Source organism: Vespa crabro, chromosome 2 (genome assembly GCF_910589235.1).
Source record: "Vespa crabro chromosome 2, iyVesCrab1.2, whole genome shotgun sequence".
In the NCBI taxonomy this organism is placed as follows: Eukaryota; Metazoa; Arthropoda; class Insecta; order Hymenoptera; family Vespidae; genus Vespa; species Vespa crabro.
Window position 1 is genome coordinate 3,693,150 of NC_060956.1, and position 27,527 is coordinate 3,720,676.

General features: G+C 30.7%; 3 protein-coding genes across 6 annotated transcripts; 2 read left to right on the forward strand and 1 right to left on the reverse strand.

Annotated features, from left to right (window-relative positions):
* The first annotated feature begins 1,669 nt into the window (after positions 1–1,669).
* LOC124421844 (mediator of RNA polymerase II transcription subunit 24) lies at positions 1,670–5,999 on the forward strand. 2 transcript variants are annotated; one of them, XM_046957496.1, is made up of 12 exons: positions 1,670–1,800; positions 2,095–2,231; positions 2,320–2,445; positions 2,522–2,858; positions 2,925–3,347; positions 3,422–3,605; positions 3,686–4,061; positions 4,165–4,610; positions 4,712–4,804; positions 4,896–5,186; positions 5,261–5,708; positions 5,834–5,999. In XM_046957496.1, exons 2-12 carry the CDS (start codon positions 2,100–2,102, stop codon positions 5,978–5,980), a joined length of 3,003 nt encoding a protein of 1,000 aa, XP_046813452.1. In that variant the 5' UTR covers positions 1,670–1,800; positions 2,095–2,099; the 3' UTR covers positions 5,981–5,999. The 2 variants fall into 2 exon arrangements, with proteins under 2 accessions (XP_046813452.1, XP_046813453.1); XM_046957497.1 differs by having other exon boundaries at positions 1,686–1,763.
* A 373-nt stretch (positions 6,000–6,372) lies between these two features.
* Positions 6,373–26,827, reverse strand: LOC124433017 (transformation/transcription domain-associated protein). Of its 3 annotated transcripts, none has more exons than XM_046982508.1 (12): positions 26,682–26,827; positions 20,004–20,085; positions 18,811–18,990; positions 18,433–18,732; positions 18,156–18,350; positions 8,941–18,066; positions 8,694–8,868; positions 8,370–8,547; positions 8,192–8,285; positions 7,569–8,117; positions 7,261–7,474; positions 6,373–7,164 (listed from the first exon to the last, which is right to left on the reverse strand). In XM_046982508.1, exons 3-12 carry the CDS (start codon positions 18,934–18,936, stop codon positions 6,821–6,823), a joined length of 11,301 nt encoding a protein of 3,766 aa, XP_046838464.1. In that variant the 5' UTR covers positions 18,937–18,990; positions 20,004–20,085; positions 26,682–26,827; the 3' UTR covers positions 6,373–6,820. The 3 variants fall into 3 exon arrangements, with proteins under 3 accessions (XP_046838464.1, XP_046838462.1, XP_046838463.1); XM_046982506.1 differs by having other exon boundaries at positions 8,370–8,601; XM_046982507.1 differs by having other exon boundaries at positions 8,370–8,601; positions 20,004–20,080; positions 26,682–26,812.
* Positions 19,476–27,496, forward strand: LOC124433018 (NACHT and WD repeat domain-containing protein 2). Its single transcript, XM_046982510.1, is given in 25 exon segments — positions 19,476–19,578; positions 19,654–19,742; positions 20,026–20,142; positions 20,216–20,419; positions 20,499–20,643; positions 20,732–20,957; positions 21,027–21,225; positions 21,294–21,536; positions 21,615–21,812; positions 21,878–22,017; positions 22,082–22,684; positions 22,827–22,932; positions 22,988–23,160; positions 23,252–23,471; positions 23,526–23,738; positions 23,807–24,008; positions 24,092–24,187; positions 24,243–24,630; positions 24,705–25,070; positions 25,154–25,359; positions 25,420–25,619; positions 25,693–25,862; positions 25,945–26,103; positions 26,171–26,360; positions 27,226–27,496. Coding segments are annotated over 25 exon segments (5,103 nt in total). The 3' UTR covers positions 27,373–27,496.
* The last annotated feature ends 31 nt before the right edge of the window (positions 27,497–27,527 follow it).

The window sequence follows — 27,527 nt, forward strand, 5'->3', positions numbered from 1 at the left end:
GTTTTTAGGTTTGTTATTAATATATTCTAATTAATTTTAATTTTTAAACATTAGGTAGGACCCATGAGATGAAGCGGACTGTTGTTTCAGCAGCGTACAGAGCTACTTCTATTTTCTTATCTTTCAGCAGCTTTCCTTTATTACTCATATTTTTCTTCTTTAATTATGTTTTTAATTATGTTTGTTATTATGGTTCTAATTATGGTATTAATATATTTTTATTAATTATGATTAATGTTTTAGGTGGGACCCATGTGATCTGAGCGGGCTGCTGTTTCAGCATCGTACAGAGCTGCTTCTATTTTCTCATCTTTCTGCAGCTCTCTTATCTATTTATATATATTTATTTTCTATTTTATTTATTTCCTATTTATATTCTATGTACATATTATCTTCTATTTTCTTTCTTTTTTCTTTCTCTTGCTTTCTCCATATCTTTTTCATTTCTAGGATAGATCATCAAGGGATAGGGTCATCTGTGGCCGGATGATACATCGCCTGGCTCGATTTATCATCGATTTTTACGCGCGGATACGGGAAGGATAGGAAGAACACTGGCGCGGGTGTCGGCGTGCACAAGCGTGGGTGTTCTCGGGCGCGATTAAACTTCGTTTGATTGTTCGTATCGAAAACGCGAATTTAGAGTAGAATCACCGTTTTTCTAACACTCACGTGAATGAACGCGGGCACGACTTAAAAGTCCTACCGGGGACTTCGTTTTATTTCTTCGACATTTCGATTAGATTACTTCGCGAATTTGTATAGAATAGTAGAATCTACGTAACTATGACACACGTGAGTGTCGCGAACGCGATTAATGCGCTTTGATTGTTCGAAATTCGGAAGCACGTATTCAGATGTGCGTAATAATTCGTTATGCCTGAGGCGAGGGTGTTGAACGGTAAAGCTCTCTGTAAGTGGGGTCCCTGTAGCTGAGGCTATATACCTCCTGTTAGCTAAGTCGCCCTAAATATCCGAAGCGGAAGGTATAAGGGATCGGTATCGTGGAACGCGGATTTTAGAGTAAAGTAGAGTCACCGTTAGCTCGTGGGTCTCCACATGCAGCAACTTCCACGTAGTGAGACCTGGGTCGGTATTACTTGCATATTCTAATTATAAATTTTTTAACGCAAGTACTACTGAGCGAATGGCTGCATATTATATTACTTTTCCAATATTTTTTCAATCTAATTCCAATTGCATTTTATATCTCAATCTAATTCTAATTGTATTTTATATCGTAAATCGTACTTCAATAGAAAAATGATTAAATGTAGTAGAATTATAAATTAATTTCTTAGAGAAATTGACAGATAACTTTTCTATCGCACTTAGAATCACAATCATTCGTATTTATTATCATTACCATTTCTTTGGGAAGTATCCTTCGGTCTAGTCTCTTTAGCTCTTTCTTTCGACATGCAAAATCTATTTGTATTTTGTTACTCCTGGTTTTATTCGGGTGAAGCAACTTTCGTGAACGTTTACATAATTTTAATTCGAGAGGAATATAACCAATGCAAGCGTATAGGTCATTGCAATGTACGTATAGTGGAAACAGTTTTTCTACTACGTGTGTAGTTCATATTTTATCCGTACGTGTCGTTGAAATCGTATACGTTTCGAATGGAAGGTGATGACATTTTGTCGAAGTATTTCTATGGTTAAAGTAGAGAATAGGTAGTTGACAACATGGCGTTAAATATGATTCTATGATCAAAACTTTGATGATATATTTTGAAGATTTGTTAAACATATAAATTGTAATTGTGTGTTAAATAATCTTATTAATAAAATGTGGTATGTATTAATTATAATAAGAAAAAATTATTTCTATTAAAAAATGGAAATTATAAACCTTATGCACGTTAAAGGTTATGTTATGAAAAATACTATTGGTTAAGAATATTAACGAAGAAATCATGTTTCTTATTATAATATAATATTTATCAATCGTTTTGTTTGTTTCAAATTAAAAATATATTTGTATAAAAATTGTTTCATTAATTTCTCAAAAGTATATTAATATAGTAAACAGTTAATTTTAATAAGTGATTTTTCTATATTTATTTAAATCTATTTCACCTTTCATAGGAGTTATGTGTAATCTTTTGTTAACATCAGTAATGGAGACAAAAGTAACAAGTAAAACAAGTAGCTTAAAAGCTTTGTTACTTAGAGCATGGAGAGAACGATGGAGTGATCTACAATGGGGTATTAATATAAAGACCGTAAGAATTATCTTCCGTATTAATAAAAGTTTAATTTGTTATTATAAGTATATGTTTTTATTAGAATTATTTTATTCTGATCTTTTAGATTTTGCCTAGGGGAGTTAGTGGAGATGTATATAATCTAGCAGATTGTATTTTGCAACAAGCGTTAGTTGGACCTGGTCCTAATCAATTAGTGTTATCATATTTAAAACATTCTTTATGTTCTCAGGTTAGCGTTATATTATATTAAATAGGTTTAAATTACATGAATTTAATACACTAACAATTCTTATAATTTTTTATAGTTAGTGTCATATGCTGCTGTATTACAGCGTATAAGCAAGTATGATGGTTTTCATAAGCCTCATTGTATTGTGAGTTTATTAGAGTTTTTAGAATCTATTCAGATTGGTATAACTTGCCGTGGAAAACCAGAGGAAGATCTTTTAGCAGCTGCAGTTTTATCAATAGTGCATTGGTTATTACAATGTTATTTGCATACATTAAATAAAATGCCTCAGAATAATTCTATGTCACAACAAGTAAATGAACTTATGGATAAACCAGCCAGTATTTTGAAACAAATGCTTGGTTCAGATTTTCTGTGTGCAATGATGTATTTAGCTCAGTATGATGACAAAGGTGTGTATATTATGATGTTTATGATGTTTTAATTTCCTAATATTAAATCTTATTTTGTATTTTTAGAGTTGTACATTATAGTGGTTAGAAAATGTCAAGAAATAGAAACATTATTAAAAAGTAGTAACTTAAAATCATCAGTCCCAATAGAAGAATCTCTTAAAAAGTTATGTAACTTGGAAGTTGAAATTCTTGCTTTGTCACCTGAAAAATCAAGAATGGAATCTATAACTCATTGTTTGCAGCCATTATTTGCAGTTCAAGTGTTATTAAATCCAAGTACTGAAACAACTGTGTTTGTTAATCAATTGCAAATGATACAACGTTTAAAAAGTTATACAAATGCAAGACTTTACTGTGAAATAATGCGTGCCTGTCTAATGTGCTTACATAATGTTACTGGTACATTTAATGAATCACAATGGGGTGCATTTACATTTTTAAAAGTTCCCGTTATTCTCAAGGAGCTTCATTCAGCCACATTGAATGGTAATTAAAGAAAAAGTAATTTAAAATTTTCTGAGATATCTTTTTATTGTTATAACAATGTTGTCTATTTTCAGGAGATGAAAAATATGAATATTCGCAGGATATTTTAGATGCTTTGGAATTATTATTACAATTTACTCCTCTTCTTGATATAATGGATACTACATGCTCATGTAACTGCGTAGAATGTTTATTAAATGAACTGCAAAAGGTGAATCTCGTTACAGAAAAGCAGGCAAAACAATTGAGCAGTAGAAGGTATCAAAATATTTTTTAAATTTATGTATATGTATAATTTTAATATATTTTATGACATATACAAGTAAATAATATTTCAGAGAAGGATTAACTGCAGCATTGCAAAAATTAGAAACTTCCAGTACACCAACATCATCTATACCAAAAGTAATTATAAGAGCAGAACCAACATTAGCAGGAATTTTAAAGACTCTTAATGCTGATTACACAAAAATTCACGAAGCATTACTTAGTATGTTATATCAAGTTTTATCAGGCAAAAGTTTTGAATTAATGCTTGCCGTTGCTACAGTAGAGGGCAAATTGAAAACATTTGTTACTAAATTAATTAAATTCAATGAATGTAGTAAACAAATCAATGAACCTGTTCCTAGCAAAACAGCTGCAACAAGAGCTATGTTATTCGATGTGTCATTTTTAATGCTCTGTTCTATTGTACAAACTTATGGTTCTGATGTGAGTTTTATATCTATCATAATTTATATATTATTAATATATATTAATTTATATATATATATATATATTAAATTTTTTAAATCATAATATTTCTATTTTGCAGGTAGTTTTAGAAGAAGGAGGAGATTCTTTCTTTGAACAATGGGTACGTGAATGTATGCCTGAACGAAATAAACCGAAGTCTCCTCAAAAAATGTTACAAAATATTGATCCAGCTAGAGTAGATACACTCTTAGCTCAAATCAATTCAGCAGATCCAGATTTTAAATCTAGTAATATAAAATGGCATGTTGCTTGTCAATCTGCAATGGGAGCAGTAAAAGAACTACTTTGTGCATGGGAAAGTGGTGTATTAGGTGCTGGTGATGTAAAAAGAACATTAGATGGATTACGTACAGCTGCTTGCTGTTTACCAGTATGTGCAGCTGCATGGCTTTGCGCATATATGAGTATTACTCATCAAGATGCACTTTTGAAACCTATGAATATGGTTCAGCATTTTTTAACTCCACTTCCTGGTGAGGAAATGCAAGACAATTTTAAAGAAAGGTTAGTAATATTATTATTGTTATAGTTTGATATTTTCATTCTTAAAATTATAAAATATTTATTTATTAATAATTGTATAATTATTGTAAACGTTTTAATAGATCTAGTTTGATGTCTCAAATTATACGAAAAATGCAATATGACGTACATCCACCAACACAGTCTAAAACAAAAGTTCTTTCAATGTCTCACAGGTATGATATTAAATGTTACTAAATACAAACATTATTTATACAAACATTATTTTATTTTTATTCTAATGTTATCGTTTTTTTTTGTTTCTAGTATTATTTCACGACAACCAATATTGGAGCAATTAGAATCCGTTTGGTATAGTATAAATCAACGTGGTTGGATTTGTATGCAGGCGACACAATCATTAGAATTATTATTAAATACAGGTGGCTCTTTATGGTTCGTTTCAAATATAGTTAAAGAAGTCTTGAAATATAGATACCAGGAAGAATTAGACCAAGCTGTAGATCTAGCATTTGCAATTTTTCATCTTGATATAGAAAATTGTACGCTGGATCTCATAAATCATATCATTCCACAATATTTATATAATTCATTACAGTAAGTTTAATATAAAAAAAAAACGTTTATATAATTTCTCTTACAAAATATTTATCTCGTAATATTTATTACAGAAGCGAAGAACTCGTAGAACCACAATCATCGATATTAGCGAAGCTTTGTGTATATTGCATATTTTCAACATTAGAATACAATAATTCGAATCCATATCGTGGAAACAATAGAAAACGTGTTCGTCGTGATTTAGATGCGGATGAATTAGATGCTTTAGGTGTACCTGCAAATAAAATTTTGAGGCTCAATGAAACTGGAGATACAAATCCTATATTTGGTTCACAGAGTCCGCAAACGCAAAATTCAACTAATGGTCAAAAATCAATTATTTTAAGAGATCCCCTTTCGTCAGCCTTAAATGGATTATTCACAACGTTTACATTCCTTGCTGGCAGAGATGGAGAAGTATCTCAACAGACTCATTTTATATTACAATTTTTACGGTTAATGGTACAATGTGGTAAAGACAGAACTCGTATCGTGCTTCAAGGAATGCCTCAGACATTAGTACGTTGTTTTTTATTCGATTTTATTTTATTTTATTTCTTTTTTTTTATTTCTCTACTTCAACTTTTATTTTTTGAAGTATTCTAGAAAAGATTTTAATGATTTTACAAATTTTTTACTTTTAGGTACCTTGCCTCCTCAAAGCACTGCCCGAGTCCTTTTCAACGGACATATTACTTAGATTTTACGATATACAGACTGTAGTAGGTCGTAAAGCAACCGCAAGGGATTTGTGTATGTTACGAAATATTAATCTTAAGCCTACTAAATAGATTTAATCGTGAGACTAAAGTATGTATAGATTTATTAAAGATTCATTAATTTGCTAAGAACTTGTGACAAATGAAAATATGGTACAGATGATTATTTTTAAATATACGAAATAATTTAATGTGTGTTTGTATGTGTGTGCGCGTGTGTGTGTACGTATGTGACCAATGTAATATAATACGTCGCCAAAATTTTTGAAAATAGTTAATTATATATTTTATATATTATATAGATTTATATATTATATACGTATAACTTGTTCTAAATCGATATTTGTAATTTTTTTTTTATTTGTTTTTTTGTTTTTTTTTGGTTTTTTCTTTTTTTTTTTTTTTTTTTATATAAAGAAAGTAACCGACAATTTATTCTTTTATGAAAATGATGTAGATGTATATTTATAAATATTTATAATAGTTTATTTTTTATTTTACTACAAATAATGTTCATTATTTAAATTATTTACAGCTGATTATACACAGAAATCTTCATAAATTTTTATGTTACACGGACGTGTGTCATAGCTTACGTGTATCGTGACTTGCGTCAAATAAAAAAAAAATAAAAAAAAAGAAAAAAAAAGGTCAGGAAAACTTATAAATATACAGAATATATAGTTTTACACAATATAGCATTTCCAAGAGCATGATGGACATAATTCTTATAACAATATTTTTATACATCAAAAATCTGTTTTGTATTAGATACTGTCATTGATCTTTAAATGATAATGAACGATGCGAATATAAAATTTGATCAATTAATATATGAAATTATGGAAATATGTTTTAGAAACATATATATTTTTTTAATTTTTCATATTTTCTGCATCACAGTATGAAGTTTTATAACCACGGATGCCACGATGGATCCATTCTACATAGATTATCGTGACTATTAGCAGCGGCGACTAGTGTGCTGACTTTGCTATCAGTTCCATCAAAGTTAGCCAAGGAATTCAGTCTCGTTACGATTGCAGTAACCGCACGTGTAACCATCGTTATTAAAAGTTCGCCTTTCATATCTGTTGGCGTTTGGGACGCATTTTCAGCATCTTCCTGTTTTTTATTATGATCGGCAATAACTTCATCTCGTAAAATGGCGCGTAAAATAGTGTGTACTTTGAACGATGGTTGTACTAAACACCTTGCTGTAGCAATCGCGCTTGCCGTTAATGGTCCGGAAACACCTATAAAAAAAAAAAAAAAGAAGATACATATATATCATAAATACAAAGGTATATACAAATCTTATAAAAATTTATTTAAATGAACGTTTCATTTACCTGTACTCGTAAGAAATTCCAAGATATTAGGCGTTAAACGGAATGGAACCGGTCTGTTAGCATCTAATTCACCGGAAGTGTCATCAACATCAAATTTAAAATATGCTATGTTGATGAGACCAGAATCTTGATGTACGTACATCATATCTGGATTTAATCTCGTCAAATGAAGTACATATTCGGCAAAACATGCCAAAGACAATTGCAACGTAAACTGCAAAAAAGAAAAGAATGTAATTTATCTAAATCTTCAAATTATATTTATTATTAATTTTTTGATTTAATTTACGATTGAACAAAATGTTTACCATTTTTCTAAACGTCCAATAATCGGTTGCACCAGGAAAAGTTTTTATTGCCCAATCTTTAAGCATAGTTCTTGCAACCATAGTTGTTTGTACTTCTTTTAATATATCTCGTAAAACTTGATGACTTGCTTGGGCACCTCTTGCTTGTACAGTAGCTAATCTATCGTAATACCTTGCAATAGGTGCATCATGTTCTATTCCTAATTTGGCACATCCTTGCTTATAGATATCCAGTAAAGAAATCGAAGCAGGATTATCCTCGACCAAACGCATTTGTGGAGAAACTGCAACGACACGTGGTACCGTGAAATGTAAAAATCTTCTTGAAGTTTCTTTCTGCTTTGCCAAATAATGATTTAACATTCTCAATAATTGGAGAACACGTTCTTCCCGTCGTGCATCTCCTAAACCTGCATCATTAACCACTAAGTAAGGATAAAGACGACCATTGTGACCACGTATACGTAATCTTCTAGCAGCTGTATTATGACGCTGAACAACTTCAACTCGCGGCATGAATCTTGCTATCCTTACATAATAATGAGAATGCTGAAAGTACAATGTTTTTATTAATAAAAAAAGATTATAATTGAATATGATTATAAATTTTTTTATCCTTTTACCTTAGGTAATAAAAATTCTCCAGGTAATTCAACTTCCGCTGTTTTAAGACTAAAGTTGCTCAGAAATCGACATTTTTCTTCGATTAAAAATGATCTAATAATATTACATTTGTCATTATTATTATTCCTTTAATTATGCACTTAAATTATTATTTTTAAATCATAGATACAAACTTACTTTGGTAATTGCTTAGTCTTCCCTTCAAGAATTTTAATCCACTTCTTCAATTTATTTATTAAATTATGTAACAATCGTGCACCAGGTACAGTAAAGTCAAAGTCACTGGTAAATTGACCCTTCATTTTTTGGAAAACAGGATCTTGAACAGTCGCTTGCGCTCTACGCGCTAAAGACTCTGAAGCGGCAGAACCAAATGTGTTGTTGACGTTTTGAGAAGAAGATATGTTTTCTACAATTAATTCATTTGTTTTTTTTTTTTTTTTTTTTAAAGAGCCTGTCCTCATATGTATCAATAGTAAATATTTTTATAAATGTACTAACCAATACCAATACCAAATGTAGAAACAAGCTTTTTTACGAAGTTCAATGTATGTGGAGTAATGGTAGCTTCGCTAACGGCACCACGATTCTCAAATGCTATTGCATAACATTTGGCAAGACCCTGTCTTAATTGCCTTAATACTTCTTCGTACCATGTTTCCCGAAACCAAACCATCTAAATTACATCAATATTATAAGTAAATTCAGTTGTGTTAACATGAATTTTAAGTTAAGTATCTTAACCGACCTGATCCACTATGCCTTCTAAACTTGACAAAATAGTTGGATGAATATCTCGTTGCATGTGCATGATCTTAGAACATCTCCACATTGGTGGCGTAGCTCTAATTGGTACAGTTTCAGTTATTCCTTGTTGTTGTACATTTCCAGTAGTACTTCTACCTTCTACCCCATCATGCATCTTTCCAGCTAATTCGGCACTTTTATATCTTTCGCGTTGTTCGATCTTTAATGTAAGATATAGAGTTCTAATAGAAAAGTATACTGCTTGTGGAAACATTCTTCCAACTTGACTCAACAAATTCAAGATTACGTTGCCCTCGTGTCGAACAAGACACATCAGTAATTGTGGTATCCATGGTAACCATTGTATTGGTGGTACCCCTACTGCATATTTATCAACAGCTTCCATGAGAGAAGATTTATCGTCATCGTATGTAAGCAACCATAATACTTTGGCAAGATATTTTCTAGATTTGGATTCATTTTGATGCCTGCATGCATGTAGAAAACAAGTAATGGCTGAAATACCAATGGATATTTGTCGAGCATCACGTGTAAATATATGTTCCAGATAATCACCCCAAAGTGCCCAAGCTTTTACCAAAGTATCATGTAACTGAACAGCTGCAGAAAAGGCTTTGTTAGCTTCGTCCGATCTACCGATTTGTGACAATAACATTCCTTTTAAAGCATAAAACTCAGCAGTCATTTCTTTAGTGAAGTATCTCAAATTAGTTGATTCAATAACTTCTAAACCTTCTTGAAGTTCATTCTTTCCTGAAATTGAAGCCATTTGGAGATAACATTTTACTTGCTGCCTGATCTTTTGAAAACAATCAACTATAGGCACACTAGGTATTGTATATATTCTTGAAAGAGAATCCAAGCAAACACCACATAAATTATGCTTTCTGGCTATCTTTCCAAAGTGTATAATGGCTTGGACGGATGCATGTACTCCTAGCATCGAATGATTCGTTGTTTGATCTTGCTGAGAATCATAATGACTAGAAATGAATGTATAGTGATGTTGTCGCCACGTAAAAATATCTGACCAATGACTAAGATCATCGGCTATTACGGGCAATCGATTGCGCCATGTTTTAACGATAGCCTTCATATCATGTAACGACGTACTTCTTCCATGTAAAAGACCCTGATGTATTTGCATGGCTTCTTGAAGTTCCATTATTTGTTGAGCTGCCTGAAGTAATGGTAAATGAACATGACTTACGATATGAGGTAGTCTTCGCCATTCGCGCATGCAAAGACCTGAAGCTAACTCTACATATCTTTCAACAGCACTTAAATGTTGATCCTCGCTATGACATATGGCTAAAAATCCACGATACAGATTTACTTTCCAAGCCATTTCCTTTGGACAATTATGTTCCACTTGAGCAAGAGATTCCTTCATCAGTGGCCAATTGGGAATACGCCAAGAACTCTCCAAAATAAGGAATGGATTTTTTTCAGCTTTCTTACTTCCATATTCCAATAACAAATCCCATTGATTTAATTCTTTTGCACATCTTATCCAATGCTGTTCCCAAAGAATAGCTTCACGTTGTATTTTGAACGGTGCTGGTGTTGAGACATAATCTTGTTTAAATTTTGTCATTGCCAAATCATATGCTCCTTGTGCTTGTTCAAAGAATCCTTGTTGTTCTAAGGCAGTTGCTTGAAGGGTTTCTTTGTAATGTGCATGCTTTTGCCAAAGACCTGACCACATATCTTCTTCACATAATAAGGAATACATATCGGATAATGAGTCCAAAACTTCAGCATGAGGACTATTGTCTGGTTCAAAATCGTAACAATCGGATTCTCTCTTAGTTTTAAACTGATTATTTCCATTGTCAAATGCCATTTGTTCCAAGTTCAATGTCATTCTATGCCAAAGATTGTGTGATCTACCTAAGTACTTCATTAATGCAGGTCTCATTGGTACAGGAGGATTACAATGAGATAATGCTTCAACAAAAGTTGCTATCGCACTAGGATGACAATCCTTTTGTATTATATGAGTACCACTACAGATAAATGGTACGACTTCTGCGATCAAAGTATTATGTTGATGTTCATCTAAAATACCCCATAATTTTGGAAAAGTATCCAGCCATACACGTTCTGCCAAGTTTGTGTCCATATGACAAAGCTGTGCTGCTGCTAACAATAATTGTTCTGTTCTGATTTTTTTAGAATTTTCTATAAACTCGCCTTGCTTCGCTATTAATTGTGTCAACGTAGCTTTTCCGGTAGTAGTGATTTCCTCTGAAACTGTCGTTGAATCAGTATTGGAGAGATCCATGTCAAGAATATCCTCTTTTATATCATTTGATTCTACCATCTCTTGAGGTTCTTCTTTTATGGTAGAATATATAATAAAATTTTTATGTTCTTCACTATCTGCCATATTTATTACAGACGTAACGCTCGGCAATAATGTATCTTGATTAGACATTTGTATTTGAGTAGTTGAATTTGCGGTAACAAGAAGTAATTCGATACATTGTTTGATCCAATAATGTTGGCCTATTGCATCCCAACTTTGACTACAGATAATGTACAAAAGTCTATCATGAAGTCGTCTTCTCATTGATCCATCAAATACTTCAAAGAATTTTGCTCGAATGTGCGGTTGAATACATCGTAGACCAGCAAGAAAAGCAGGTTCCAATTTTGATGTCAGTTCCGAAGCTTTAAGTGCCTCATCTCTATATATAAAATTGACCAGTTCCAAAAATTGTCTATTTAATTCTAAATCATCGGGAAAACGTTTTTCAACATATTGCATCATCTTAACTAACAAAATAGATTTTTCTCTTAAACTTGGAGCTTGATTCATAGCTATTGGACTCTTGTTTTTCATCCATTCTTCGAGCATTTTAGTAATAGCTTTCATTACTTTGATATCTTGTGTTTTTTCTATAAGGCCGACAAGAATAGATCCTATAAATGATTTTCGCATCTCTACACCCATTACAACTACACGATTTTTAACGAGATCCAAACTTAAAATCAATAATTCGCTGCCGACTGGATTAGCCTCCGCTTGTGTGGAGTGTAAATGATCTTTTGCCATTCTATGCAAAACTCTCATAAATGGTGTTATCAGTCGATCTATATAACTCTGATTATTTGTGCAAGCAGCTTTTAACATCATTAATGTTCCGAACAATGTGCTAGGGGTAGCAGAAGTATTTTTTTCATAACTTGCTAATCCATCAACAATAAATTTACCTACTGCAGTATATAATGTATCTAATTCTTCGTATTTGGAAGTGACAGTAGATGAAGTAGGCTCTGCTGGGAATATAGTAATCAATCGTGACAGTAAACCATGGACTAATCGTATAACTTTAGTGTTACTACTTGAAATACAAACGCTTATACCACGTTGTAAAGGTTTGAAACTTGCAAGTATTTGTTCTCTTTTCATGACACCCAATAAAAACGTCAGAACTTCTAAAGCTGTACATATGTTGCCATAATTGGGTTGGGCATTATCTACACTAGCGAGTACTTTATCGAGCCATGCTAATTTCAAATCACAACATTGTGGCCACACATCTGGTTTTAATGCCATCTTTAATAATGCGACACATCGTCTTGATAATTGCTCACCAGGATTACCATGGATTGTTGTTACATCATTTACTTGACAGGCTAAACGTAATAAGAAATTAAGAATTGCATCAGCATGGGCTCTTTCAATTGGTTTTGTAGATCCCGGCTCTGTTCTTGGTAACATCACTGGTACTGTAGCATTGCCTGATGCAGATTGAGTAGATATACGTTTTACACCCATTGAATCTTCTGGCATTGGACGTTTTACTGCACCCGTCGCTGTTCTAATACCACCAGATTCTATACTTTCAGCCTCATCTTTTATTCTATGTAATTCCCACTTTATGATCACCTCTGCTAATTCTACAGCTAATCTTCTATGCTCTATCGTAGCAGTAGGACTGAAGCCCAACCTTTGTATAGAGTTTACTATATGTTGTACTAAATGATGTCTTACAGGATAATAAACTTTATAATGTCTCACAACCAATTGTAAAATATGAAAAAGTTGTTGCATAGAATGACCTTCTTCCACAATAATTTTTTTCGTCCAATGTGTCAACATTGTATTACCATCTTCCATTCTAACTGGCATTGCTGGTGTTAAAATTTCTAATGCTTGTCTTACAACGTTTCTCGCATCTAAGGCATGTGCTTTTAATAAACTATGAAATACTTGAAGAACTATTCTTTTATGAATGGCAAATTTGGCAATAATATGACTTAAAAGTAAATGTCCATGGTATCTAGTTGTGGGATCGACACAATTTTTACCCAATAAACAAGGCCAAGCAAAAGTCATTAAACGCCGTAATTTGTTGCCTTGTCTTTTATTAGTTACATCGTGTATATGCTGTGAAGCTTGCTCTACCAGCAAACATGAAAATTGGAGTAAAAATATTCGTACACAGTCTGCAGAGCCAAATGGATTGTCTGGATCGATAATTTTACTGATAAAAACGGAGACCACGTTTTCTGGATTATCCTGATAAGGCATAGGTGCACCTCCCACTAATTTTGTACCTTCTCCTCTTTCAAAACTTATTGCAAAACACGGGATAATGATCAATTGAAGAACATTAGCTTTGAGCTCCTGTGATAAATTATTTGTTGGAAAATGATCAACAAATCTAAAGAAGGCACTACGTTTCCATTCCACGGTATATTCTTGTGCCACTGTATGCTCCAAGAAATCCTTAAGAAATTGGAAATCAGGGATAAATCTATCACATGTTGCTCTCAGTAATTGAAAGAGCAAATCTATGTCATTTGGATGATGTCGGAAATAATGTAACAAGATTTTGACTATAAGCTTTGGTTCTTTCCAATGACAATAATCAACACTTTCTACCTTTTTATGTAATGCTTGATAGTCGTCATTACACCAGATTTGTTTTAAGGCATTCACTAATTGAGTTTGAGTGGACAACCATTGTTCGTCGAATTTAATAAGTACGGAAACGATTTTGATTGCCTGATGTTGAAGTTCACTTTTTTCATTATGCGATAAATTCGAATTTGTTTGACTGTGTGCATGTAACATAGTAATCAATCTTGCTGTACTGTTATGCAATACATCACGGAATGGTTTTCCTTCTTTTTGTTTGATAAGAAATTCTAAGTATCTACTCCATTGTTGATCCTTTATATTATTGTCATGTAAGAACAAATTAAGTGTCTCTGTTGGATATCGTAATAAAAATCTCATTAAAGGAACGCGGAAGGGACTAGACACTTCAACAGTCAATGATTTTTCAGTTTGCAAGACAAGTCTGCAAAGTACATCTATAAATTTAGGTGTAGCTGCTGGAATTTCATGAAAAATCCCAATAATAGTAGCAATCTTCTGTTCATTTTCTCCAGATTTCGCTATACCTTTATGTGCTTGAATCAAGTTTTCTAATAATTTTTTCAAATGTTGTAGTAATTGTTCACACAGTGTAATGCTGAACGTGCTAGGAAACAATTGCGTCAAGTATGATAGCCGTTTTACGCAATTCAAACTTAAATTTCTATGATCTCCTAATGTTAAAAGCATTGGTCTCATAATAGTATGAACAGATTCCATGTCAATTTGGAAACCTGCTATAAATTTCTTCATACATTCGAATGCAGCTTCTTGCAGTTCTGCATTTGGTTTTTCCAAAGCTTTGTAAAGTACACCAAAAATTTTGTCCCGGCAAGCTACGATATAATGACAAGCCGCCAATGCTCTGAGCGCTGATTTTCTAAGAGGAATAAGATTTGATACGGATTTATAACAAGGCAGTTTGTTCAAATTCGCATCTTCTGCTTCACTGAGCGCTAAAAGTTCTTGAAAAAATACTTTATGTTCCATGATAGTCAGATCGATAGTAAATAGACGTGGATTCAAGGTAGTACAAAAAGTGTTGCCATCCATTAAACCAATTTGAGCATTGGCAGGTTGATGTCGTAACAAATGCTTTTTCGGTGGAATCATGTCTGCCAAAACTTCCTTATGTGGTTCCATAACTTCCGTGACGGTTTTATTTTGTATCTCGGCAAGTAATCGCAATGAAGCCATTGCTTGTTCTCGTACTAAAGTGTGTGGTGAAGTAACTTGTCTGACCAACTCGTGAGTAACTTCGTATAAACTTTTATTTTGGGCTTCTATTAATTCCGCATTTCCATCTTGAATACCAGGATTGACACAAACTCTTAGCATTTTTTCTAAGTTAGCTTTGGCCATGTCGATGGCACCATTAGATACTTCTTCCGTTAAATCCATCATTACGAACATCAATGCTTTTAGAAAAATGAAAAGATGATTTAACACCCATTTCGTTGCCATTCTTTCAAAGAGAAATTTTATGGCTATACAACCACCTAGTTTAGCATACCAGGCACGTTCGTAACATAAGGAACACATTCTTTCCGCTAAATATTCCATTAATGGCAATTGGCAAGCTCTCTCTTTGGAACCTAAAATGTTGGTTGCTGTTTCTAATATTAGCACCAATGCCAAATGACCAGGTTTGTAAAGTTCCTTTTCTTCGTGGCCCATTATTACAGCAAGGGCATCTATCAATACAAGAGGATCTTGTCCTTGCATACGTACCTGTTTTCCTGTTAAACAAAATGGTCCAGCTTGCTGTGCAATTGCAACCATTGTATAATGTCTAACTATGGATACTACACTTCCAAGAACTGAATTTCGAAGTTCTTTGATTTCAGCAGCAACGAATAAACCTGTTAAGGCAGTTTGTTGTACATTTCTTGCTACTGAGTCAGGACATTTATAATGAGGTCCTTGTTGATGTGGAATTTTGCCTTCTTTAAAAGTGGGATGCATAAATAACTTCTGTAATATAGTGTTGTTATCATCTAATCGTAAAGATGCTGCTAAATAGCAACTAATAACTTCCCAACATTGTCTACGATAAAACGAACCCGTTGTGTTTGATTTAAGAGCATTAAATGCTGTTTCAATTATTTTCTCTACAGGAAAATCAATTGGTTTTGATGGTTCTTGAAAATAGACAACTACTGCAGGTGAATTAGTTTCACGATCATTGTACTCTAATTTTTGTGGTTCAATCATCATTTTACGATTTCCTCCACCAAACTTGCCTAATACTCTGAATGCTACATGTGCTTGATCAGTAGAATTATGCAAAGTTCTCCATAATGCCTGCATTAGATCAGCACGTACTGGTTGTATATGTTCATACAGAAAATCTGGTTGTAAATTATCAACACAAAGTTCGAGAGTTCTTAGGCCTTGGCTGACCAAACAGTAACTTCCATTAAGTGCAGAAACGAGAGGATCCATCAACATCGGAAGATATGGCAAGAGCGAACTTAATCTTACTGGCACTGTTAAACATAATTCAACGAAGAGATCTTTCATATGTTGTCTATGTAAGCCAGATTGTAATCTATTTAATCCTTCCAACATATTAGGAAGTAAAGGCAAAAATTCTTGATACAAAAGATCATGAGATCCACCACCGATTGATCTAAATAAAGCACGTAGAAGTAAAAAATAGTTATATGGTTCCTTTGCTGACATAGCCAATTCTATAGCCCTGTTAACAATTTGGTTTAAATGTGGCCGTAACATATGTTCATTTTCGGCTGGGAAAAGAGATACACTACCAAAAACAAGTTTAAATAATCTCAGGTATAGATTGCTTCTTTCTACATTAGATCCCATATCACCCATTCTCTCTAACAAATATTCGACCAATATTGTAGCGAAAGTTGATGATATTGTAGGGCTAGACAGAAAAGCACTTCCAATTATTTGTAATGTGCAATTCTTAAAAATTCTTTCCACCATATAATCTATTGATGTTGAAAATATTTCTTGAAATGTTTGTGGATTCATTTGAGTAAACACGTTACCAAAGAGTTCTAGAACTTCTTTTTCTTCTCTTGTTCTTATTGTTTGTGATTGTGCTGGTCTACCTGGTTGTGTAATAGCTCCAACAGAAGGAGGACCTATAGTATAAATATCCAATGCCGGTAAAGCCCATTTAACCAATTTTATATAAATTAATGTCTCTTTTGGTTGGAATTGATTAGATTGTATCACTTCACTTGATTTACTGTTTATGCAATTAGATGTAATAGCCTTGGCACCATGTACTAAACTTTTCACTAAATTTCTGTAATCTGCTACATTATAACTCATAGCTTGAGAGACAGGGAATCCGAATTTAGATTTTCCAGTTTCTTTTTCCTCAGTTAGATCTGGTATAACTGGTTTCACATCTTCTGTCTTGACATCTAATCCAGTTGGTGGTAATTGTTTTACTTTGTTACGTAAAATTGGTATGTATATTTTAGCAATTGTCTTAAATTTTAGAACAAATACTAAAAGTATACGCATTAATAATTCTCTCCCTTGAGAACTGTTTTCAGCATCTGATCTTTGTCTAACGGTATCTACTAAATTCATTAATAATTTACAAGATACCATTTGAACAGCTGTTGGAAGACTTTGATCAAGCAAATTTTTGCTATATAAATGGACTGCTCTTGAGACATCACTTAATGGCAATAATAATCTGACATGATGTACTAAATCAGCAAGAGTTGAATATGCTAATGGCCTAAGAGATTCTCGTGTTGTCCATCCACGACCAATAAATATGTCTTCATCAAAGAAACATTCCATGTGTGGTATAAATTTATTACGTAAGTCTGTGGCAAGTATATGCCTAGATGCAATTACCAATTCCTTTCGTAAATGTGCTACTTCCATAGGACAGAGTGTAAACAAGCCCAATATACCTTTCACTAATATCGTACTATGTTGTGATACTACATCTTGATAAACTCGGATAACGTAAGCCAAGAAAGACAATGTCTTAATTTGTGCTCCCATAAAATCAACAAATACTTCCTTATTGAATCCAGGAGATGCACGATGTTGAGGACTTGGTTGTAATGTGATAGTAGTTATTACAAGTGGTATAAAATCTGATACATCTTGATGAACATTTTGTTTATACAACTGATTCATAAGCACGACTATAATAGGCAATTCTTGTAGTACTTTAAGAGATAATACTGCCTTTGGAATGAGATTATACTATAAAATATAAAGACACACGTGTTACTACTTATGTCGTTCTATCTTTTTAATTTTCTTTTTTTTATAAGTAATTCATATTTACTTACTGTAACAACAGTACCATCGGCTGCTTTCTTTTCACTTTGTATAGCAGTAATTGTAAATGTTTCTTTTAAAAGAACTTCTATATTTACTTCAGATAAATCCTTTACTCTGAGTGGTGGACGTGGTTCAAATATTTTTGGCAAATTCTTTGGTAACTCACTGTAAACCGATTTTACAAATTGCAGGAAATACTGTATCTGTGAATAAGAGTATTTATAAATTAATACAAATAAAAATATATAATAATAAAATAATTTGGTAAAAATAAGAATCAATTACTTCAGGATTAAATGTTGGCTTATACTGTTTATGAAGCTCAATGATAATTCTTAAACACACCAATACATTTTCTTCATTATCTGTTTCTAATAATTTTGACATAAGGCTTAAAATCTGTTTGACATATGGTCGCAGACATTCATTACTTGGAAGTCTATGAATCATTTCGAGAATAAGTTTGCGAACTTGTTGTATGTTATATTCTGATATAAAATGAGGCTCTCCTTCTTGTAATATTTTTAAAAATATTTTCATCATATGATCCAAAAATGCTGGATATTGTGAAGAACACATGATGACCTAAATAAAAATAATAGTATTATTAAAAGAATATTTTAATAAAAGTATTTTGTTACATAGGATATAATATATTTATACCTCAAAATTTTCAGATAATTCTTGAGCAGCCTTTAATTTTAATTCATCTTTAGAGACAGGATCTGCCAACATGGTCACGTATGACCGATAAGTATTCATTTGTGTTACAGGATCTGGTGGTGCCATATTTGCTTCAAGATTGAATATACAATTATTATTAAGGATGATCCATCAGAACACCTATTCAACAATGAAATAAAAACTAAACAATGTTTTATCAAAAATAATAATTGAAAATAAGAAGTAACAATATGTCAAAATATATCTAATTCAATTAAAATCTTATATACAAATTTTACATGCAAAATATTATAAACAGAAAAATTAGTCCAAAAAATCAATAACATAATGTAATGACTTTTTTATGAAAATATATATATATATATACATATATATCTGGATGGATGTACTAAAAGTAGTAGTAAATAAACCCTAGCAACCATTACTAATACTCTTGAGAATGCATTATAAGATATAGATTACATTTCTGTTATTTAGTATCCTATACTACACTGATCTTCTACTGTGCAATAATTGTACAGTAACACAAAAATTGCATATTGTACTAGTTTTGTTTGTTGCAAATTATAACGTACAATAATACACAATAATAAAAACTATAATTTTTATTTTATTTAATTAAAAAAATAAAATAAAATAAAAAAATGGATGAAACAACTATTGATTCAATTTTTGCAGGATCTTTAAAATCATTGCCTGCTGTAAGTTCAAAAATAGTAAGAATATTTACAAGTTCTACATTTACTGGTAAGTTTTTATTCATAAAATTATAATATTGTAATATAAATATAGATGTAATGAATAATAGCTGATGTATTTCAGATACATCAATGGAAAGGAATACATTAATGGCTCAATGTTATCCTAAAATTAAGGATTATTGCAGAGAAAAACATGGTTTAGAGTTTCAGGTAAAATATTAATTAGCTAGTTCATTTAACAATAAATAAAATTGCATAAGAAGATAAAACTTTATACAACATAGATACATATCTATAGATATTTATAGAGAAATTGATTTTCATTGTACCAGGTACCATACATGCAGAATATATATATATACATATATATATACATAGCATTTGAGTAAATTCATGTAGTGAACTATATATATAATAAGTTATTTTATATAATATAAGAAAATAATTAATTATTAAATAGAAGTTGCTTACTAAATATTTCTTCTTCCAATAGGTAGTTGATATGCGTTGGGGTGTACGTGATGAAGCCACAGATGATCACATGACTACTGAGCTATGCATGAGAGAAATAGAAAATTGTCAAAGATTATCCATGGGACCAAACTTTGTGGTAAAATATTATATATAATTAAAATAAATTAAAATGTTAACACTATACATTTTATTAATCATTACGCATTCAGGTATTTTTGGGTCAAAAATATGGATATCGTCCTATACCAACTTATATACTCAGTTCAGAATTGGAAATGATAAAAACAGAATTGGATAATCAAGGAGTAGATGTTTCTGTTCTTGATCAATGGTATAAAAAGGATAGTAATGCTGTACCACCAACAAGTATCTTACAACCCATTTCATCGATTCTAAAAAACTTTAATAACAAAGTAGATACTCTTTGTATTTTTTTTTGTATAATAAAATATAGTAACTTTATTTATTAACATTTTCTATCCCAATATTTAGAGAATACCAAAATTACAACAAGAAGATCAGGCCATTTGGTGGGATACTATGGTAAAGATGCAAAAAATCTTTAGAAAAGGAGCACAATCTTTATATAATTGTGGAAAATTTGATAAAGATACAATGCACAACTATTTCATGTCTGGTAAAAATAATACAAAAACTCTATTTTATAATATGTAATTATAGATAAAGAATTTAATATAATGTGAGCACAATTGATTTGTAAACAGTGACTGAAAGAGAAGTAATCAATGGAGTTTTAAACGTGAAGAATACAAAAAATCATTGTTTAGCTTATATACGATATATAAATAATATAAATCTTCAAAACTTAAGGAAGGCAAGTTTATTTATAGATATTGCTAATAGAAGTTTGGATAATGAAGCTTGTAGATTATTAGCTAATCTTAGGGATGAAAGATTGCCTGACAAAATTGAAAGTACAAATTTGCAAAGGTATTTATATAATTTAAAATATGATAAATGTTCTGATATTAATTTACATTCTTATTTATTTTATCATAGATACACAGTGGAATGGATTGGTAGGGAGGGTTTGGATCCTGAAACACATAGCGAATATTTACAACATTTTATAACACATTTCTATCGAAATATAATAAAACTCGTAGATCGTGCAATGCGAAAAGAAGATAGTTCTGCTCAGGGACAAATTATAACGGAAATTTTACAACACTTGCATGCTTGCAATAATTCTGTTAAGGTAAATTTGTATTGAGATAAAATCAAAGAAGAAAAGTAATAAAATGTTGACTCATATCTATTATGTAGATATTTTATGGACGAGAAGATATATTGGAGAACATTAAATATCATATGTTAGGTGATAGCGAAAAACCGTTAGTTCTTTATGGGGAAGGTGGATGTGGTAAAACATCTTTACTGGCAAAAAGTGCAGGTTTGTCAAGCACTCTATGGCTCATAAATAAGAAGCCCATTAGTATAATAAGATTTCTTGGTACAACCCCAGATAGTAGTGCATTAACTCCAACACTTATTTCCATTTGTCAGCAAGTAAGCATGAATGTATTTGGAATATATTTTTTTTATTTTATACAAATATCGAAATGATAAATTTTTCATTTTTTATAGATTTCATATAATTTTATGTTACCATTTGAAGAAATACCAGATGATCTTGTACCACTTACAGCATATTTTAAACACTTGCTTACTTTGGCTACAGAACAACAACCAATTTTGTTATTTCTGGATAGTGTAGATCAATTAACAGGTGTGCAAGGAAATAAATTATCATGGTTACCTACTAGACTTCCTTTTAATTGTAAGGTGAGTATTGTTTTTTACTTATTTATTTTTCATTACGAATTTTAATATTCCCTTTTTTTTTATAGATGATACTATCTTGTGCAGCTGAAGAATCTAATCCTCTAATTTCGCGAGATTATCAATTACTACGTAGAATGATTGATACAGAAGAAAATTTTATAGAAGTTACAGCTTTAGGTGAAGATTTAGCGATGGATGTTATAAGGTATAAAAGTATTATATTTAAATAATAAGTATTATTAATTAATAAATAATAATTGTTTCAACAGAATGTGGATGAAAACTGCGCACAGAGATCTAAATAATTATCAATGGCGCTTAGTTGCAAATGCTATATCAAAATGTTCTTTACCAATTTTTGTAAAATTAGTCTTTGCTGAAATATGTAGGTGGCGTAGTTACACCAAACCAGCAGATACCCATTTAGCAAATACTGTAATGGATAGTATAATGATGTTATTTGAAAGAATAGAAAAACAACATGGCACAATATTAGTTTTCCATGCTCTAGCTTATATTACAGCTGCTAAGTCAGGATTATCTGAATCTGAACTTGAAGATTTAATTTCTTTAGATGATAAAGTTCTAGATGATGTATATCAATATCATTTGCCACCTGTTAGAAGAATTCCACCTCTTCTTTGGACAAGAATACGGAATGATTTACCTAATTATTTAAGTGAAAGAGAAGCTGATGGTGTCAGTGTTCTTAATTGGTATCACAGACAATTTAGAGATACCGCTAGGGAGAGATATTTTAAGAATATGAATATGGCAATGTATTTTCATTCAATGATAGCTGATTATTATCTTGGTATTTGGGGAGGTGGGAAACCAAAACCTTTTAAATACACAGAAATACAAAGACATCGGTAAACACTTAATACATTTATATATATATATATATATATATATATATATATATATATATATATATATATATAATAATAATAAATATATATATATATATATATAATAATTTCACTTAAATGATTGTATAAATGGGGAATTTAGGTTTAATCTAGCAGATAAAGAAGGTCTAGCAGATAGAAAAGTACCAGAGCAGCCTTTAGCATTTTATTCAAAGGAAGGAACCATCTCTAGATATAACTTACGAAAGGTATATTCAAGTTATTGAACAACAATTATAAGAACTAATATTTCTATGATTTTAGTTTGGAGAATTACCTTTCCATTTGGTCAGATCACGCCGTTTTAAGGATCTATTTGAAAATGTTTTATTTAATTATGAATGGTTACATGCCAAGTTAAGTTCTTGTCCACTGCAAGCTGTACTTTCAGATTTTGAAGATGCATGTAACTTCATTGACAATCAAAATCTAGTGAGGTAAATTACATATATGAAATATATGTAGGAACAAACAACAAATTATAAATAATTATGAATGAAATATATATGATATATATATTATTTTTAGAGAATTAATGCTAGTAGCTGATGCATTAAGATTAGGAGGAGCAATTCTTGGAAGTCACCCAGATATGTTAGCTCCTCAATTAATTGGTAGATTATTGCCAGAAATTGATGGAAATGTTAATGTTAAAATGTTATTACAAGCTTGCGACAATGATGGAGTTAAAGATTGTGCTTTACTTCCACTTTATCATTGTTTGCATACACCTGGTGGCCCATTAAAGGTAATATAATGACAAATTAAATAAATTAAATTCTTAAGAAATATTTGTTTACAGTATTCACTTGAAGGTCATCAATTTGCCGTATTTGGATTTTGTTTAACATCAGATTATCGTTACGTTGTATCAATATCTAATAAATTTATAACATGGGATCTTAGTACAAGTGATATGACTAGAGATGTTAGTCCTGGCGTAGAAGGAATAATGCAGCAATTAGTATTAAGCCCTGATAATAGATATGCTGCTGCATTTACAACTAACGATCAAGTATTATATAGTATTATCACACACACATAAAGATTATTTTCTATTCCTTATACAAAATATTTTTATAGACTGTTGTCCTAAATACTTTGACAAGTGAATTTGTTATCATTAATAATCCACTACCTGACGAAGAACATGTATGTGGAGTGCATTTAACAAATCAGTATGTATTTATATATGGTAAAATAGGTTGGTATAAATTTGACTTACGTGGAAATTTACTTGGAAACTATACCAACCCTGAAGACTCTAACAAATGGCCTATTTTGTGTAAATAAAAAAATAGTTTATTTTTTAAAATATATTTACTATATAAACATCAATATCTAAATAATTTTCGTTTATTTTTATAGATGTAGAATACACAAATTTGGATGAATATAGGATCGTATTTTGGTCAGGTAATATAGAAGATCCTATTATGCTTTTACATACTTATAAAAAAAAGAGTGCATTGGACTTATTTCACTTTCATAGGTAATAATAACAAAAAAAATTTTTTTTGATATATGAATTCTTAATTAAATAAAATTTTCAGTGCTATGGTTATGAATAATCAAAAGGATACTTTATATGCATGTACGACTAAAGATATCTATAAAATTACAAAATATATGATAGACGAAACATCTACCTTTTGGGAAAAAAAAGAAGACATACCTAGGGCATATAATGATGATGTAGAATATATTTTACAATTAAAACTAGATAAGGAAGAAGAATATCTCTTAGCAACAACAGGAAATGGATTTGTTGTTTGGTTTTTAGAAAGTAAAAGTGATGCACATGTACTTATGTTACCAAATGGAGTACGAAATATTAATACAAGAATGATGTATTCTAATTCTATTATGGTCAGTAGTACCAAAAATTATGCAGTTGCAGGTGTAAGGTATGTTTGAAGATGATGTTAGAAATAAAGAAATGTTGGATTGATACATAATTTTTTTTTCTTTCTCTTTTTAGAAAAAATTTATACGTTTGGAGCCTGGAAACATGTGAATTGTTAAAAGTACTGGACGCACACTTTGCCAGAATTATTCAATTAGAAGCTTTAACTATTGGAAATTGGAATAGTGTGGTAACGTCAAGTATTGATAGAAGTGTTAAAGTTTGGAATATTAATAATATATTTGAACAAGTACATGTTATTGATAGACATGAATTACAAATTGATATGATCAGTTTAGCACAAGAATCTAATTTAGCAGTTACAGTTACAAGAGATTGTGTAGGTGTTTGGGATCTCCAATTAGGAAAACTAATTTCTAAACTTGCTGATAGTCCCTTAGGGGCAATTGTGACACATGCTTCTATAACACATACTGGAAGGTAAGAAATCAATTAACTTTATAGAAAATAATATAAATATTTACTGTAAATTATAAATTATTTTAATATATAATATATTTTAGATATATTATATCAGTAGAATCTGGAAATGTATTAATTTGGAATAGAATTACGGAACAAGTATTATTTAAAGGAGAACAAGCAAATGTTAAGCAACTTAAGTTAATAGAAAATTCGACTAAATTTTTCACAGTTTCCAGACCAAATAACCCTACTGGAGTAGAAAGTATGAGAACTATTGCTGTTCTTGTCGTAAGAAGTATCCCAGGTATAAATATAAATTATAAAATTTATAATAAAAAAAAATTAATGTTCGTATAATTTATAGATGGGGCAACAATATTTTCATTTGAATATACAGTGAGAAGCCACACAGGAACACCTTTTAGACAAGTTCAAATAACTTCAGACAATTCACATTTAATAGTACCGGCAGCTGATAAAGGCAATAGAGATTGTGTCATTATTTATAATGCAAAAACTGGAATATTAATGAATAAAATACCAGTCAAATTACCTGGATTCAAGGTACATAACATATCATTAATATATTATAACTTTTTCTCAATAGCCAATAATATTAAAAGTATCAATTTTATAGGATATAATTTGTATTACACCTATGCCTAACAAAAGTCACTGGGTAGGCATCATAGGCTCAGACAAAGGTGCTATTCTTGATATTAATAAAAAGAAATTTATTAGAATTATTCCAAAATGGAGTGGAAATATTAGTAAAGATGGTAAATACACATTATATGCTCCTAGCAGGTAACAACATTAAATCCATAAAAGATTTCATTTTATAGATTATATAGATTGTTTCAATACTAATATTGTTTATTACTTACAGAGGAGGTTTAGAACTAATAGAATTAAAGAAAGGAACAAATGTGAAAACATACATTTCTAAAGTTGCAGAAGGAGTATTTACAGTAATATCTATGTTTAATCGTACAGATGAATATGTTCTTTATTACCATAGTGGTCGCAAGACTATAAGGGTATTCAGGTAAATATATATTTAAATAAAGTAGAAAAGATGATCAAAAGATGTATACTGTGATTGAAATTTATAGATCATCAGATTGTGAAATGATAGCAAACTACAGAGTACAAGCTGAACTCAGTGCGATTGACAGCACATATGATGGCAAAAGTATTGTATTAGGAACAGTCGATGGTTGTGTATCAGTATTAGCAATAGCAGATCCTAAGAAATTAGAAATGAAAGAATATTTAGCAGATTTACCATCGCGTGATGAAGAAGTAAGTAGAATTGTATTTATTAGAGATATAACAAACATATATATGTACATTTACACACATACATATATAATATATATATATGTATATATATATATATATATATATATATATATATAACCACATATTCTTTTGGTATATTATTAATTGTTATAAACATTGACAAAATAATATTTATCAGTTGACATATTATATATACTGAATAAGTAAGAAAAATATTATCGTTTAACTTAACCTATTAAATGCATACGTTCTAAAATATGTCCGCTGAAGAAGTACAAAAAACAAAACTACAAAGTAGATCAATGAAAATATATTACTTACGGCTTTTCTTTCTTTCTTGCAAATCTTAATAATCTTCAAATAAAAAGATTTTAATCTACACTAATAGCACATGCTAACTCCACACAACATACACTTGTTTTTGTTACGAATATATGCGTTTTGAGATTGAAAGTAGAAGAAAGAACTAAAATCCCTAACAAATGTTTTGAAATTTTCTATTTGTCAAGATGGCTGCCATGAACATTATAGCATGTGATTTTGAATGGATTTAAATAGGAGATATATTAGAATGTAATATAATAATGAATTTATAGATTATATAACAATTTTATAGAAATTTTTTCGAAAGATATTATTAAATATTAAATTATTATATGAGTGGGCGTTATGATAAAAGTGTAAATGATCGAATAAGTTAATTTTCATGTTCTTTCTTTTTCTTTTTTTTTTTTTGGAAGCACGGAACATTACTTAATTACTCGAGAGATAAAATTGTATAGAATTTTTATGGAATGATGCTTATACTTTTTTCTCTATATATCTAATATCATTAATATGTTACGTGAATATTTGTTTCATATAGTGGAAAAAGAAGATGGAAAAACAACGAGCAACTATCAAATTTAAAGCTGCTGCTCGAATTGCACGTGTAACACACGGGATGAGTACAAACATACGATCTATAAATAGTACAACTGAAGCAAACGAGGAAACGGAAAGTGTAAAATAAAAAAAAATTGAAAGCTAAATCTCTAGTTAAAGAAAAAAAAAGGAAAAAAAAAAAGAAGAAAACAAAGTAGAATTATAGTTATTTTAGATATATACTTAAGTAATATTTAAGTAATTTCTTTAATATATTAATTCTTCCTTTCTTTTTACTAAAGT